The following is a 17849-nucleotide window of genomic DNA, read 5'->3' on the forward strand; positions in this document are numbered from 1 at the left end:
GCAGATATAATTCTTTCAAAAACTCGCAATAAAGTATGTTTCGTGTTTACGTATGACGAACCCTATGACATTTCTTGCGTTGGATTAATTACATAAATGAAGAGTGTTTATCACTACATTTTTGCTTCATATTAGCAATGCGCTTGATGTATGAAAAGTATTAATTTACATCATCTCAAATGTAATGTATATAGTATTGTCATCTTTTTAGTGGTCACCAATAAATGCCAACATTTAATATCGATTTTTTTCCCAACTCAGTTGATTGAGTACTTTTTATGTTTTGTCATCGTAACATTTTTATAAACATGCATCGTTGATTCTTCTTAGTGAAATAAAAACACTCTTGTTCCTGATCCTGACATGACATAATAATATTCGTTGAATGAGACCATTAGAAATAATATTATTATACTATTATTTTATGCTATGAATTATACAGATTACTTCGGGGGAAATCTATAGATAAATGAATATTTGTTTGCAAAACAACTGAGAAATTTATTTCGGAAAACTAAATATTTTAAAGAGTTTCCCCATATAAGTTATATGGTATTTAGTGCAATTCGTTCCATTAGAACAATCTCTCTTATTGTAAACCTATATGTTAAGTTTTAGGCAACATTCAAATTTTTCTGGTCGACAATTATCCAAGATCTTAAAAGCTTTTTTAAGCGTCTTCATAAAATGCATTGGTTTCTTGTAGTTCTGCTAGTTTTTCTGGGAGTTCAGTTTTTATAATTACCGCTACTATACCTTAAAAATCATCATGTGCCATCTATTGTGTAAAGTTTTTGGAGTATATGAAACCTGAATTTAAATAAAAAGTAAACTATTCCAATTAAATTCTGCTATCTATATTTATTCGCGACAGATACGTATTTCGTCTACGACCGGCAGGCTTCCTCATTCCTAGTACGAAAACAGATACTGAGGAAGCCTGCCAGGCGTAGGCGAAATACGTATCTGTCGCGAATAAATATAGATAGTAGAATTCAATTGGAATAGTTTTCTTTTTATTTAATTTCAGAGAACTATTGTGTAAAATTGCAAGCCGATCCCAACGCAAAAAAAAATCAAATATCCAAAAATTTGGATTAACCTTCTGCGGCTGAGGTGCACTAATCTTAACGATTGTGCTGACGTGGTAGTCTGTTGGATACCTAAACTTAATAATTGTTATTAGTTTACTTAGCTTAGCTTAAATAGACTGTCCGTAGTTGCACTCCGTAAACTTAACTCAATAATTGTTATTATTGAATTATGTACATTCATATTTTAATTATTTTAGAATTGAGAACACATATTTAGTGACCTATTGGATGTAATAAAACTGCAGATATGATTCGAGAAGACACTGCAAACTTCGCAACGCATCTGTTGCATTTGTGTGATTTCTGGTATCTGTCAGACTACCACCTCAGCCACAGAAAGTTAAAAGAGAGAATTCAGGCTCATCGGTATTATTCAGTCAGTGTTACATGTTTCCCAAGTTGTTGGATAAGATTGTGTAAAATGAACTTGAGTAAAAAACACTTTAAACACTTTATTTGCTCGTACCTACCAATGAACTGCGTGTAGTGTCATAATAGAATAAAAACTTTTCTTTGAACAGGCTTTTACAAAAAGTAACTCAACATCCTCAAAGGTATATTTAGTGAATGAATTGCAAAGATTAGACTGAAACCCAAAGAAGCGAGCGAAAATTGCAAACGAATAATAATTAAACTTAAGAATTATGAACACTAGTGAAAAAAATCTTACAGCTTAATTTTTTTTCAGCAATTAAAATTGAATGTCTCCACCATTTGTAAATTACTTTCCCTTGCAAAATACCATGCCCTTCAAAAATGTGCAGAACCCAAGCTTACGAGTGATTGTTAATTAAAATAGTTCGTTGACTATGTTTCTGTGCTATCGTGAATTACGGTGACGGTCTAGTTTAAATATAGTGTAAGGAAATAAATAAACCAAAACAAAACAATGCACATCGGTGCCCAAGGCCAGTGACATTGGGTCTCGTTGCAAGCAATCATGTTACTGTGATTCGTCGGAAGTCAAAACACAGTCTATATAATCGATGTTTTTTTGGGCTACCGTCAAATAACTGTCAACACAAATAAAAATGAAAACTGAACAAAGCAACTGTAATTCGTCATTTAATTAGCAAAAATGGATATTTTGAATTCTTCAAGCCAATCAATGAACATAACGCCCACGAATTGTAAATACTAGCAAGAAATTTTTAACTGACACATAAATCGTTCCCCTCCTCTCAATATAATCCGCACGCACAACAGGAAATCGAATCCTGCGTCGTCGGTGTCATTTTAAATGGTAAGCACCTAGATTAAGTAATTCTTACGATGAAGACAGATTTACATCGATCTTTACCATGTATGGTTATATGGACAACCTAAACCGTAATTCTCATTACTTGAGCGGCGAAGGGATTTTATTTGCTTATTGTAAGTGGTTGCACGCTGCTCTGAATATGACTTTGTCCATAAGCGAAAGGTTGGAAAAGTGATATTGAGAAGGAAATCGTGCATATAGGATTAATTCAAGCACAGATCTGCAATTCGTTTGTAAATGAAATGTTTTCAGAAATAAACAGGAACAAAAGAAACATTTGTTTATTTTTATTTGTGAATTTCGACATACGATGCCGCATGTCGATGCCGATGCATGATCCGTACATCCGTTGTCTTGTACATAAACCACTGTTGTTACACATGTATAAATCATTGAAACATCTTGAATATCTGGTGCGCATGCGCCGCGCATGCGTTGATTTTGTTACAGTGCGTGAGCTTTAAGTTTCCTTCAATTTTCAACTAGATGTAGCTACTGAATTGGATTGATACTGTACGCATTGAATACGGTGTGCTTTGCCGGATAAAAAGGATAAATGCCTAGCTTCAAAGTGTTGGTTATTTTTAAGGCTCTTTTATAGAAACTTAAATACAGAGAAATGACAAAAGAACTCACTCCCACAAGTTAACTTGACAAAACTAAACCAAACGAACATTAATTTAATTGCCGATCAATCCCGGTCAAAATTTTTATTCCACGTGTTCATTTGCATTTGATTTTAATACTCTGTATGTTTCTGAGCAAAATAATTTTTGAGTTCTTTAGAATATAGGTTCGTTTTTCCTCTGGAGTTGTGTGTCTGTGTTGATAATAATCCTAGCCCAAGAATTTTTCGTTCGACGTTGCAACAACGCAAGTTTCGCTTGTGTCGGGTGACGTCTGTCCGACGTCGTATGACAAATTCTTACTGGAAACTCATACTTATTAGTAACTAGTAAGCAACTGTTGCTTTTGATTGTGCCTTTGCTTCTTTTGCTAAATAACAAATTCTCAAGCAGGGAATTCCGGTGATAGTGATTAGCTTTCAAGCCTTTCATGCCGAGAACCTGAGTTCAAAGCCCAACCCAGCCATAGTCACGAATGATCCAAGCTGTTAAAATGACTACCTACAACCAAAATAAAAAAAATTAGCAGGGAAAACAAGAAGTGATTTGATTTTAGTTTTTTATCCTTATAAGTAGATAATGTATCTTTGCTATTGTACATTTTGATACGTTATAAGACGTTGATTTTCGTGACTGCGTGAGTTTTTGCGCATCCTCTTAAAGTAGGTGTTCGACTAGCTACACTTTTAAGAATTAAGGTTGTTCCATTGTTGCCGTCAATGAAATGAAAAATTATTTGAAATAGTTTACTAATTTTCGCATACCAGTTTGAGTCACCGTCTCAGTGAAAATATGACACATTTTTCATCCAACCTTTGTTGCTCAACGTGTTGCGCCAGCTGTGTGAACCCATTCTCATTTCATTTGCTATGTATCCAGCTGTGACTCAACTCTTTTTTCCTTCTCTTTGCCAACCTCTTTTCATTCCTGATCTGATTCATCTGTGTTTTTCATGCGTGTCATTCAGGCCGCCAGTGGTCAGCTGGTGAGAGGTGGGAGCTTTCATGTTTTTCAGAATCAACAAGCATTCAAATTTAAACTTCAAAGCAAATGCAACCGTTGTTTCATCGTGATGTAAGTACAAGCTTAATCAGATTGTTTGAGAATGCCGATATCGGACTATTAGGAGGATTGCTCCAATCTCATCTCATGTGAGTATTTCCACAGTGGAAGCTATTATCCAAAAACGACTACGTTCTAGTTGACTGGAGCTGCCTTTTACCGGAAGGGAAAATGTATAGCCCACGGTGTGAAACAGCTAAAAGGAAACTCCATCAACGGCACCATCACGCAGTTTGTCAAACAATCTGTCGTGTATCAACAATTAGAGCCGTTAATTTTCATGAAGTTTTTTATTATCTGACAATCTGACATGCTAAATCACAAAGGTTTAAAAAGGTTTTCTAAAAAATCATATATGGTTTGCATACTATGCATCTTTGATTTAAACGGCGAATGTCGAAAAGCTGAAACAATTCTGCACTCCCACTAGATGTTACTGTCACTGGGTCACATGTTAGATGTTACTGGGATGTTAAAAAAAGGATTAAGTTTGAAACGGTAAATCACTTCGGTAAATAGTTGATTGAGCTCATTTTCATAAATATATTAACTAACGAAATTCAGTAGTTTTGTACACTGTTAGCTGTCAACAAAAACCAGGTACTGAATTAAATGTTTGAAGCCTTCAAATTGAGAAGGTTTTATTTTTAGCGAGATTAATATAATGCACGATAACATACATGAACATCCGACAATAAGAAAGGCCATATTGAAGTGGGTACAGCGTTGCAACATATTGTTGCAATATGTATATAAATCAATACTCTGTCAATAACTCGGAGTATTCTGAAAAATTTATCGAAATGTAAGCAAAGCATTGGAATGAATGATTTTCTAAAAAAAGTAAGTTGATGAATAATGTTGATTTTTATTCAAAGTACTAATCCTACGAAGTTAATAAGAATGATGTAGTAAAGCGTCAGCGATTGGATGAATAATACTCAGCTCTGTTTGGAGAAGGTATTAATCAGCATCTTTTTTCTGAGTTTGTTATAGGCAATAACCGAGAAAATATTTGCGTCTGTTTGTAGTATGTAGTACAAAGAGCTGCTATATATAACACAGCAGATTGATGTAAATTGTTAATCAAATCTGAGACTTTTTCTCATGCGAATTACTGCTAATTGTACCAAGTGATCCATTTATAATAAATAAATAACATTGAATTCGGCCTTCCATTTAAAACAAGCATATTGTATGATCTATAAATACTAAGTTTCACTTTCAAGCAGTATCGATTACGATTCATTCTTTATTGATCAACTGTATTGACGCTTGATACAACCATCTGGCACTTGAAATTTTTATAAGTCAATCAAGATCAGTTAGTCGTAGCTGGCGGAGTCGTGCGATCACAACTGTTTCTAGTGATGATGGCATACTTTCTCGCTATTCTGTTTCTAATGCTGGCACACAACGAGAACATCTTGGCCCACAAATCATGTGTAGTCAAATTCGATTCTTCCACATACGGAGTAGGTGTTCGTAACGAGACATTCTCTAGTGTAAGTTACTGTGTATATTTAGGAGTCCGCTACGCAGTACCTCCCAAGGGATCATTCCGTTTTAAGGTTAGTAAATTTGGCGCAAGTTTGTGTTTTCCAAACAGTAACCTTATAATTTATTATAGAATCCAATTTTACACGATCCTGTGGGGATACAGAACTACACTGTTGCAGGGAATAACTGTCCACAGAGAAAAGATATTAACAAGGCAGATAATATCGTGGGAGATGAGGATTGCCTGTTTATGAATATCTACACACCTTCTGTTATTATCAATGGTAGCTTTGTTAACACGAAATACCCAGTTTTGGTGTATATACATGGAGGAACTTTTATGGCTGGTTCGGCTGTAACAGATATTGAAAACGGACCAGATCTTCTTATTGACAATGTACGTTAAGACTAACTTTTAAAAACGACAACCAAAGTAGTAAGTGTTAATCCTTTCAGGGAGTTTTGGTTGTTAGCATTAATTACCGATTGTACACGTTGGGATTTCTCAGGCATACGGAGTATAATGTACCAGGAAATTTCGGATTAAAGGATCAACGCACCGCTCTACAATGGATTCAAAAGTATATCAAACTGTTTGGCGGAGACCCTCAGCGAGTGACTCTTTCAGGTCAAAGCGCAGGTGCCGGGTCGGTTACGTTTCATATGTACGCTAATAGTTCTGCGGGATTATTTCAACAGGCGATTGTATTAGGAGGATCTATGCTTGCTCCTTGGGCACTAAACTATCATCCAAACCCCCTTGCAAATGAGGTGTCCGCGAGATTTAATGCTACATCCATTGAAGGTTTGCAACATATAGATGCCCGTCAGTTTATTTTTGAGGACGGTTTTGATACTTTTGGTTTCTTTACTATGTTTTATCCTGGTTTTATTCCTACAGTAGAAGATAAAGATGATACGGAATCGTTTTTAACGCTCACACCGTTTGAATTGGTTCTAAATAAACCAGTGAACCAAGTACCTGTTGTGATAGAACACACTGCCACGGAGTTTGAACTTCTACTCTATTACGCTAATTTTTTCTTCATGGGAAACAACTTTCCCAATAATAAAAATAAAACGCTGCTGAAACACATTAGAAAGTCACTAGTTCATCAGGTTAAACTTTTACAGGATGCAAATTTCATCCGTCGCTTAGCCAATACAGCCAACTTGTATTATCCTATTAAAAGATTACTGCGACATTTGACAGAAAATATGGATTCGGTTCCTGTTTATTATCTTCGTTTCGAATTTGATGGTCGTTTCGGTTATGCTAAAAATGAGTACTACAAAACGAAAACAAATGGAAGTCGCTACGGAGCGGTTCATGGCGACGAGCTGGGGTACATTTTTTCCCCTTATAACTTACAGGATGCGCTGGTGAAGCGAAACGAGTACCGGTTGGAATGGAAGGTTCATGAGCGTACCGTAGAATTGATAGCGAACTTCATCAAGTACGGGAATCCTACTCCTAAAAAAAGCAAAATATCGAATATTGTATGGCCAGCGTATAACGGTAATTCAACTTATCAACAGTATTTAAATATTGACGAAGTGTTTGAAATAAGAATGGACAATGACGAGACGGATGACTATTTTGTGTTCTGGGAATCAATATATGAGTGTTTATATTATTTTAACTGTGAAAGCATCGAAGAAGAAAGTGGAGATGAATAGATGTAAAATTGCGGTGAATTAACTTTTGTGGCTAAAGGCGAAAGCAAGAACATACATAGTTAGAGACATATTTTTCATTTTTTAAGATACTTTACATTAGTATGCTTTACATTAAAATTTTAAATAAAAATGGTCTATGCATTTTATCTTCTAATTATAATTATAAATATCGCTTGAGTTGTGGACATCATTATGATAATATTTTGCATTTTACTTACTAACTGGCGATCACTATAGTAAGAAATGGAAAACTCACGATACAAAAATCGGCGTAACATACGAAAGCTAAATAGTTTGTTTATTCAAATCCTAATTCTGTATCAAAAGATAACATTCAACGAAAAATCACTCAGTACCCTTTGCTATAGGAAATGGTAACTGAGATTCGGAACAGTTTCATCTCGCAGTTTAGATTATGATATATAACACACGGACTTTTAACGCAACTTTTTGCCAGTCTGTTATATAAATGTTTTACCCCCAAAAGTGCGCGATCGTTCATAAAAAATTTAGAGTGGATTTTGATTGTTAAGGGGACATGAACGACCAAAAATTTTGAAAAAGTCATTATATTTTTATTTCAGATTTTGATTCTGCAGTCTTTTCCGCTTATTTTGATACCAAGTTTGTAATGAACCGGCCACGGAAAGTGGCCGAAAAACGATCATACACATAAGCATTCTAGTGCGGCGTGGAACAACTTCCGCGGAATAAACCGCCGCTCCTGGAAAACTACGATTTTCAAACTTTATGTACCTTTTTCTCGAAAACTACACAACGTATTGGAACAAACTTTTTTTTGTTTATTGGTAGTAGCTTGGCAAAGACTTTTATAACTTTTATAACTGACTTTCGTAAACAAAACACAGCTTGAGACGAAACGAAAAAGAAGAAGAAAAGATGCCTGTAAAATAAAATTTTGTCTCCTTTTTTCTCTGGCTGTGTTTCGTTTACAAACCTCAAAAACTATAAAAGTCTTTGCCAAGCTACTACCAACAAAACAAAAAAAGTTTGTTCCAATATGTTGTGTAATTTCTGAGAAAAAGGTACATAAAGTTTGAAAATCGTGGTTTTCCAGGAGCGGCGTTTTATTTCGCCGAAGTTGTTTCACGCCACAGTGGAATGATTCTTTCAAAATTTTTAGTCGTTCACGTCCCCTTAAAATAGTTTTAACTTTTCTTTCATTCAACTTTCGTATTGTACTAAGACGCTCAAAAACAAACTTTATTTGGGGGAGAATTCTGCAGGTTGAGACCAATTTTGTTTTCGGCCCATAAAGCTTCATCAGAATGTTTTCATTTTGAGTGTTATACATCATTTGGTATTTCTATTGTCTATACAGAAAAAATTGCAAAATATTTGACTTGAATAAAATATAGAAATTATGGTCGTTTCCGTGAAACGATAAAAAAACTGTTGCTGCAGGTTGAGACATTTTTCGTTTTTACAATAATAAAAACAAAATATATATTATTTGTACATATGGTATTTTTCCAACATCAAGCATTAAATTTAGAAAAATTTCTGTTGAAAATGATGACCAAGATGAGACAATAGCGACCGGTAGGGACGGCAAAGTTTATTTGACCGTCAACCCAATATAAAGCATAAAAATACACAACGCATATTTCAAAAATCTTTAACTTATTTATATAGTAGTTCACAATCATAAAAAATGGATAAAACGTTGTAGAACAATTTTCAACAACATAACCATTTTTTATATCATCACAACACATATGAATGTAAATAGTCTTTCATGTTGAAGAGCACTTCAAAACTGGTTCAATACATAAAAAACCCTTTACCGATTCTTGGAGGAAAACAAAAAAAAAATATTGGCTCGAAAAAGTTTCCACGAATTTTTTTTGCAATTTTTTTATGACCCGCTCGGTCATAAAAAGTTACAAAGAAAATATCCTAAATTCTTCTTCTAAATCATCTTGAATATAAGGAAAGGCTTAGGTTTGATTTTTAGAGTAAGATTTGGGGCGCTATTTACATTCATTTAAAAACAATCGAATTTTCTCAACCTGCAGCTTGTTTCAACCTGCAGCAGTCCAGGATAATCAGTCGGTACAACCAGCATTATCGGTTCCGGTACTCCCGGTGTCCCAACCCTAGTAGGTATGGAGGTTTTCTACCAGATTAAGCCTGAAATCCCAAATCAAACCTCTATTTTACGAGTTCTTATTCGTAAATGAGCAATTTCACCTGAACTAGCAAAACGGTTTGACTCGACTATTCTTGAATGGAATAAAATTTTCCTGGTGTGTTGGATACCACGCAAGAATTCATTTTGCACTTGATTTTTTCGTCAAGAGTAACTTTTCAAAAGGGCATATTTAGAAATGAGATTACTTTTTTTCAAAACATCATATTTTGGAAACTCAAAGAAAAAGTCGTAGGAAATTAAGTGCATTTTCAGAAAAAAACATACTGAAAGAAAAAACTTTTCAAAACCATGATAAAAATCATCAAATGTCAATTATCTCAAAACCATCTCCTCCGATTTGCCTAATTTTTTAAAGATAGCTTAAATTATGCCCTAAAAACTGGTGAAGAGCTATCGATGGACCCTCTTTCGGATTTTTTTTAAATAGATAAATGATAGCGTAGAAAGGTTCCTCATAGGTCCTTCATAGAATATTTTCCTGCACCCTCGCGATGATCTTAAAATATATTTTCCACACTTCTGGTTAAAATGAAAAAATGCATCAAAATCATATTACTATTTTGCATGCTTCTCAATTCTCTCTGTAGCGTTTTTAAGCATCCTGCTATAAAATATGTAGCATCTGGTTGGCTTCTGTTTCATACATTGCACCGCCGACAGAATTAATTGACCTGGATTGCCTGGAATGTTCCCAACTAGAGAAAATTGAAACTAAATCATTTAGTAACGATAGAAACCGGTGGCAGAAAGCGGGAATAACCTACTGGAGCTGGTTTGTTTCAATTTTGTACATATATTTGGAAGTTTGACTTCCATACAAAGGAAGACGCACAGAAGTAACTAACAGTGGTTTTGGTTTTAGGGTAAACTAAAAAGATTTGAAAGTTACTGTTTTCAATGGTTGTTATTTTTATTTTTATTGTTCTATAAAAGATTTCTGGTGTTGGTGTCCTCTTTAGAGTTATGGTTTAGAGTAAATTTTATGGCCCATATTTTATGTCACCAAATTTATCTAGCTTTAGTTACGATTTCGAATTTGTTAAGATATATTTTCGATAATTTTCGTACATTGATATACGAGTGGGTGGCCCTTAAATCCACATGATCAAAGCATGTTGTACTCCCGACATTTCTTGAGGATTGTAAAAATTTGATCCGTAGTAGCACGGGCCCCCATAAAGTCCACCTGGTACTGCTCTACGAATTCTGTTGGTATAGGGGATAGACGACGTAACAAAATCTGGGAGAGCACCTTGTAGGCGGCGTTGACCAACGGCGTTGATCGCCCCTTTTGCAGATGGGTCAAACCACACCTTCCATCCACTCCTCCGGTAGTTTCTCTTTTTTCCAAATCCTTGAAATTATCCAGTGAAGTGCCGTTCTGCGGTTTTTGGTCATTTATATGGAGTTCTGCCGGGAATTGAACCTTTCCGGCGCCTCAGCCTTCAGCTGATCGATTTCTCGCCGGATCTCTCCGAGGTCGGGAGCCGGGACGCTGTTATCGTTTACAGGCACATAAGTTAACTTCCGTTGCGTCTTCTTCTGTTATATCGCTATTGAGAGGCTCATCGAAAAATTGCTTCTACCTCTCGACCACCTTGCGCTCGTTTGTGACCAGGTTTGCCAACACGTCCCTACATCGGGCTTCAATGTGTGTCTCTTACGAGATTTGTTCACCTTGTCATAGAACTTACGCGTTTCATTAGCCCGGAATAGTTGTTCTAACTCTCCACGATCACTGCCCTCCTTCTGGCACTTTTTTCTGTTCAGGATCGTGGTCAACTTATGCCGCGTTCGTCGATACTTGGCCAAATTCTTCCTCGTGGAAATGCTTTGATAGTGTTTCCAACTCCAAGCACTGTTTTTCCTTTTCATCGCTTGTTGGCATTTCCCGTCAAACCAATCATCGTCGCTTTTGTCCATACCGAGTCGAATCAATGTTCCGAGTCGAATTTTTTTTATTGTGTACATAAATCGTGAATCCCAGATGACCTTTGTCACAATCTCGAGTTTTGCAAGTTTCTGAGGATTTCCTGGGTGGTTTAATATACAAATTTTCCTGCGGAATACCACTTCTCGGTTGACCATAACGCGGAATATAGAGTTTCGCGGAATACCATTTCGCGAAAAACCTTACGCGGGATGTACCATTTCACGGAAAATGTTTTTGTGGAAAATACCATTTCGTAAGGGTTATCCTCTTCTTACTCGCTGTCGCTCGTTCGGACCCAACTGAAGGAAAGTACTAGAGGCCAGTAGACCTAGGAACAGGGTTGTCCTGCACTCAGTGCACCTATTTTGCTCTTTTAGCTGTAACACCTCAGCCAAACAAAATTCGAAAATGTTATGTATGGGGCATTTATAGAGTCGGTTATTATCCATAAGATTGCTGAACTAAGTATTGCTCTATCTTTCGTATTTACGGCGCACTCCCAGTTTACACTGGGCGGTATACCCAGAGCGCACTCTGTGCACTACCCAGTGTGAAGTGATTGGCAATAACTGTAACATTGTTATGCTTCTTTATAATTTTACAGTAAAGATTTTGTAGAAAAGAACTTTTTTGAAGACTGCAATTGGTTTTTTGTATAGCCGAAATATCCAATCATCGAATCGAATTGTTTTATGACCTACATCACCTATTGTAGTATATTTCATTCCATTCCATTACATTACATTAAATTACCAATAGAATTAATTTATCTACTTACACGCCCCTTTTAATTTGGCTTACCTACTTTCTTATTTAATAGGCTATCCGTCCCAAGATATAGCTTGATGAACAATTTCTCCTAGTCACAATTTGTTTTAACTTGGCTGTACCTGATAAATCACTACCTCAATCCATTCTTTATCGGCCAATAGAATGTAATTTTGAAATGCGTTTTCGGTTAAACACATTTCGCCAGCATTAACTTGAGTTGATGTTGACAGTATTCTACAAAAGTTTTCTCTTTATCTACAGGAAAAAACTTGACTGCTATAGTCCTTAAATAAAGCAAACGAAAGTGAAAGAATATTATCAAGTTAGAAACTTCTTAAATTTTTAGAGGAACAATAAATTATGGTACATCGGAAAAGTCGTTTTGCAGTATATAAACAAAAATGTATTATTTTTAAGCAAGTTAATTTAAAACCGAAATATAACTTTTTCTTCAGGTATAGAGCCCGGCAGCTAATGATAACTAATTTTATTGACAGATGTTTATTCCATTATGTTGTAATGCGATGCTGGGGACAATTCAAACTTTTGCTGAAATTTCTCTCTTGCATCACGTATCGTCCGAATAGAAGGCAATTGTGATGTTAATCTACCGCATCCCTTTCCATACAAACAATTATGGTTCGTGTATTACGCGCGTAGATGAGCTCAGAGGGAGTAGTTAAATGTTGTTGCTATACTGTAAACCTAGGGTGAATGGAATTTATTGAATTCAGCGCTTTGTGATTTAACGATCCCTTAGAGTTTACATTTTGTATCTACTCCATCAAGCCTTATTTCTAACTTGGTAAAGCCTTAAAAGTTATTGTATTATTTTCAGTTACGTTGTTGATGATGACTAGTTAACAATGCTTTTTAAGCCAAATCAGCCCAATGATATGCTGCAAGACATCACTTGACACATTTCATACTTCTCGCCATCTCAGACTTGAAAATTGGGTTGATTTTACGGGACATCCTGTGGCACCCGTTTCATATTACTGATAACCAATTCATGCCAAATAATTGTTATTTTGATCAAAACGTAAAGCGTTTATGGAATTCGTTTTTAAAACTCGTTCAGTTTTTACTAATGGAGAAATTTTCATTTCTCAAAGATATATCGGAATAGAATTACTGTTAAACCCAATATATGTTTACTATGAGAGATTCCGTGCTAATTTCACTTCTATTAATAGCGATCAATAACTCAATGTTCTTTTAATAAACTTTTTGGGAAGTTATATAGGTATAAAATACATTAGTAAGCTGATAATGCTCTCACTGGTCGGCAATATTGAAACATGCATATTTGACGCTAATATCAGAAAATGTGTATTGAATTAGAGTTCCTGATATTTGCGACACGTTTCACTAATTCAATTTTTTTCACATAAGACACAAACCAGGCTTCACTAGAAGACTCTACCATATATTTGCTGGGTTTATGCTAGTGTTTGTGTATTAGTACGGTAAAAAATGAATGATTTATGAGGTCAACCTGACACTTACTAAGCGTGCTTACCACCCATCTACTAAGTGCGCTCACCACCCATCTGCACCAACTTTCATTGCAGGTGTGACAAAAAGTTCCTATATAGCAGTGTACAAAAACGGCTAAACCAGTGCAAAAATGCAAATACGATAGCAAAAAAATGAAACACTGCTATAATGTAAAATTTTTTATTGCACCATTGTTCGATTGACTGAAGCACTCTTGCTGTCTGGAACAACACATATAGGGGAATACTGTCGTGATTGGGCCATCTTTTGGCATTCGTCCATAAGTTTCGTTCCAAAAGGTATTGTAGAAAGCTGAATACGTCATTGCGAAGATCTAAGAATAAGGTATGTCTCTGAAAATATCGAATTGCTTGCTTGAAAAATAATAAAGTTATAGGCATTTACGTAAAGATAAAAAATAAGCATAAGCATGGGATCTCACTTTTACGTAAAGGCAAAAAATATTGTCAAAGTCGGGCCATATCGCAAGGGTTGGGTTACCGCTGAAAATTGAAGAAATTTGTACTGAAATTCTATATAGAGACATGAAAAGAATGAATTCCATTAAAAACTACAAATACAAATGTACAAATGTGTCTTATTTTTAGTTACATTTGTGCGAAATTTTGACGATATTTATCAGATTAATATTACGATCGCCTTTACCGAGATGTACTACTACAACGAAAAATCAGCAACAATTCAGGTTTCTATCGTAATAATTTTGCATTTTACTTTATTTCACCTGACGGGATATTACGCTTCTGCGCTCAAAATTATGAAAGAATTTCATCTTACCCTACCCAAACACCTTATAGGACAAGATTTTCTACGGTCTGCGTATGAAGCACAACACATTTAACATTTTTTCTATATTTATCTTGAAAATTGCATTTTATGAATCATTTCTTTAAGAAAAGTCAAGTGTTTTGCATACACGATTGAAATTCACTACATTGTGAAAAGGTAACTATCACAGTAAGAAATTCTACAATGCTTGTACATAGATAGTACGTTAGTTTCTAAAACTGAAAAATCGCGTTGGCCTGACTCTAACGGCATTAATCTATCATAAGATGTCAGATTCCTTCCACGATGCAAGTATTTTAGTTTGGGCTACAAAAAGTAAAGTATAATTTCCAGCACGACTACGTAGTGCTAACGTAAGAACTAGAATCACTCTTAAATGCCTTTGGACACTTTACTTTTTGTTCTTATAAAGTATAAAAATTACCTTTTTGCCGACCGGTTTCGGGTAAGTAGTTACCCATCTACGGGGCCGAGTCCAACTTTGTACTTTATACTTTGTAAGAACAAAAAGTAAAGTGTCCAAAGGCATTTAAGAGTATAATTTCCATATTGTTTTATCTGTTCTGCATATAATAGTTTGGATGGTTGGAATACATTATTAAATAAAAGGCATCTCCTTCAGTTGTACAACAGCGTGATATATTCAAAAATGGTTTTAAAGGTTGTTGTGAAATTTAAACTAGTTTGTGATTTTTTTTCCTGTTGAGCGATGGCTAAGCATTATGGTATAATGTTATAAATTAGCCTCATTTCCTGATACTAAGAAATATCTCGAGTATATAAATGAATAAATTTAAATCCTAAGAATGGGGATACTACTTTAGTTTTATGTTGGTCAAGAGTGAATGTGTTAAAATATTCACATCAGGATTCATAATTTTACGATTTTACTTAATTTGCTTTTATTTTTTTAATTTTGCTATGGTTTTAGTTAGGCTCAGTTTAAGATCGAAACAGTGTTTTTATATTCCCATGTTACCGAATAAATGACGCTAAAGCATGTGACTGGCCTTTATCGATCAGCGAAGCATTTTAATCATTATAATTATTTATAGTAACTGACATCGGAATAAAAATTGAAGGTTGAGCTCCGGTTAAAAATCGGATGATTAATGTAAAGACGAAAAATTTATTAACTAAGAAATGTAATCAGTTTTATGGATCGAAGACCAAATTAGTCTCAACCTCCTCCACAGCTAGCTCATTACAGTTTGATTACCTTTGATTCATTATTTGTGCAAATAATTCCGTTGCTCTCAAAACTATTCCAGTATTTTCCGGACTTAAGAGGTGTTTTCGGGTATTCACAGTGATCATTTCTTTTATTAATTAAATATGCAGCTGTTTAGCGAAAAGATCTCGAAGTGAAAGTAAGTATCGTGCGAAAAGCTAGGGCTTTGATGAAGTGCTATGTTTGTGGTCTTGTAACATCGTCTAATTTTGTGCATTCTCAATAAAAAAACTAGATATTAAAACAGAATAAATGAGTAATGATTGAATAACCACCCTACCGTTTTGTTGTCGACGTTTGCAAAAATCATAGTTGGAAGACTCTGAAATCGTAACATATCAGCTGCTACCCTACCAAAGAAGACAGAGAAAAAGAACATAAATCGTACTGTGTATTAAACTGTTGATAAATGGCACGCAGTGTCAATGCTATGTCGAGCATGTAGTGGAATATAATTAGACAAAAGGAATGAAAAAAAGTATAGGGGTGCTTTGTGAATAGAATTAAACTGAAGGGGACGCAATTTCAAAGCTCTTATTAAATGTACTCGTCTAAGAGGAAGCAGTAATAAGGATTTAACTTTGTCTAATGTCGGTAACGACCAGTTTTGACAGATCACCAATAATTGCGGTCTATAGAATTGAAAGTAGATTTTATAAACACATTTACTAGCTGTACCCTGCGTGTGTTGCTGCGCATCCAATTGAAGTCAAGTTGAATGTGTGATGGATGTCTTCGTTTACATTTCTGTCATAGAGACGAAAAAATAACATTAGAACCAACTTAAGTAGGTATCAATATTTATTGATTATCTTTCCATTACATATAGATCCTGCCATAGAGACGAAAAGATAGTATTAGAACCAACTTAAGTAGGTATCCATATTTATTGATTATTATCTTTCCATTACATTTAGGTAATGTGAGAAAACCACTACTGTTGAAACAAAGCCACCTTGTATTTCCAACTTGTTTTGAAAATGACGAAGGAAATCTGCTTGTCAACCCATGTTAGGCCATTACAAATATTTTATAAAGTTTTTGTCCTACTGATGTTGGGCAACCGAAGTGGGGTGGAATGGCAAGAAAAAACTAGATTTTTTTATCATGAAAAAAAATTAAACGTTTTATGCATATATGAGTTTAACAGTGAAAACCAAATCTATTCTTACTTTTCATCTATGTGCTATAATTTTCCGTCCAAAAACCTACCAAATTAGCTAAAAATACAAAGATTTTTTTTACGATTTTTGTAAATTACATTTTAAGAACTTTCACTTCTATTTCGTGTTAATAATTTAAAACTTATTTTAGTATGAAGCAACATTCATGAACGGATTTCACAGAAGAACGAATTTCTTGAATTTTTTCAAGCTATAGATTTTTTAGTTAACGTATAAATTTCCAACATAAATAATAATTTATTGTGTGATTTACAACAAAAATGCACATAATAATTATTTTCATAAATGTAGCCATTATCGAGATATTTGAGGAAAAAAATTTAATATGTTTTAATTTTACTTTTTACGCCCTTCTCATATGTTGTTCGTATTACTCCATCATGTCCATAAAACTTTTAATAACTACATTGAATTTCCTACAACTAGTTCGAATATATTTTAAGGATTCAACCTATCACTTTTAAGTTATAGGTATGAAGAGTGTCCACGTTGAAATTGCAATTGATTGTCATCAAACTTTCTGGGCATCAAATGAAACAATTAAACTTAGCTTTAGCGTTTTTTAAAATTAAATTTCGCCTCCGTATCCGAATGCCCGTACTTTGGCCTTAACTCCTCCAATAAAATTTTGCACAACCACAAAATCGACATGTTTTGCATATTTACCTATATTTTCTTCATTTCTTCAACTGTTTTGACTACTTTAGGATGTTTCAGAAGATTCTGATTCATAATAGCTTAGTATTTCTCGATTGGTCGCAGCACTGGTGCATTTGAAGGGTTATGATAGAAGAAGAACGTAGGGCAGTTGTGAGACTTCAAAAGAGGAAGAAATCGCTTTTGGAGACACTCTTTCAAACACACCTGTCTATGTTTATGGTACCTGGGGTCGCGAAAGGTGTACTCCGCTTTCCACATGGGAAAGTGTTATGGAAATCGAATAACTCATATCAAAATTTGATCTTGTCTTGGCTGATATAATTGGTAAAATAACAAAAAATAATACCAAAAAATAATAACT

At 34.8% G+C, this 17849-nt stretch overlaps 1 protein-coding gene across 1 annotated transcript; it reads left to right on the top strand.

The window, feature by feature from the left end:
• Positions 1 to 5219: 5219 nt before the first annotated feature.
• LOC128734385 (juvenile hormone esterase-like) lies at positions 5220 to 7327 on the top strand. Its single transcript, XM_053828556.1, has 3 exons — positions 5220 to 5614; positions 5674 to 5940; positions 6000 to 7327. The coding sequence occupies exons 1-3, from the start codon at positions 5414 to 5416 to the stop codon at positions 7221 to 7223; spliced, it is 1692 nt and encodes a 563-aa protein (XP_053684531.1). The 5' UTR covers positions 5220 to 5413; the 3' UTR covers positions 7224 to 7327.
• The last annotated feature ends 10522 nt before the right edge of the window (positions 7328 to 17849 follow it).

Source organism: Sabethes cyaneus, chromosome 2, assembly GCF_943734655.1.
Source record: "Sabethes cyaneus chromosome 2, idSabCyanKW18_F2, whole genome shotgun sequence".
NCBI classification, from domain to species: Eukaryota; Metazoa; Arthropoda; class Insecta; order Diptera; family Culicidae; genus Sabethes; species Sabethes cyaneus.

Coding starts and splice junctions, on each gene's coding strand:
- LOC128734385 (XM_053828556.1), top strand. CDS start 5,414: ATGATGGCATACTTTCTCGCTATTCTGTTTCTAATGCTGGCACACAAC. Junction 5,615..5,673: donor AGGGATCATTCCGTTTTAAG/GTTAGTAAATTT, acceptor AATTTATTATAG/AATCCAATTTTACACGATCC. Junction 5,941..5,999: donor CAGATCTTCTTATTGACAAT/GTACGTTAAGAC, acceptor TAATCCTTTCAG/GGAGTTTTGGTTGTTAGCAT.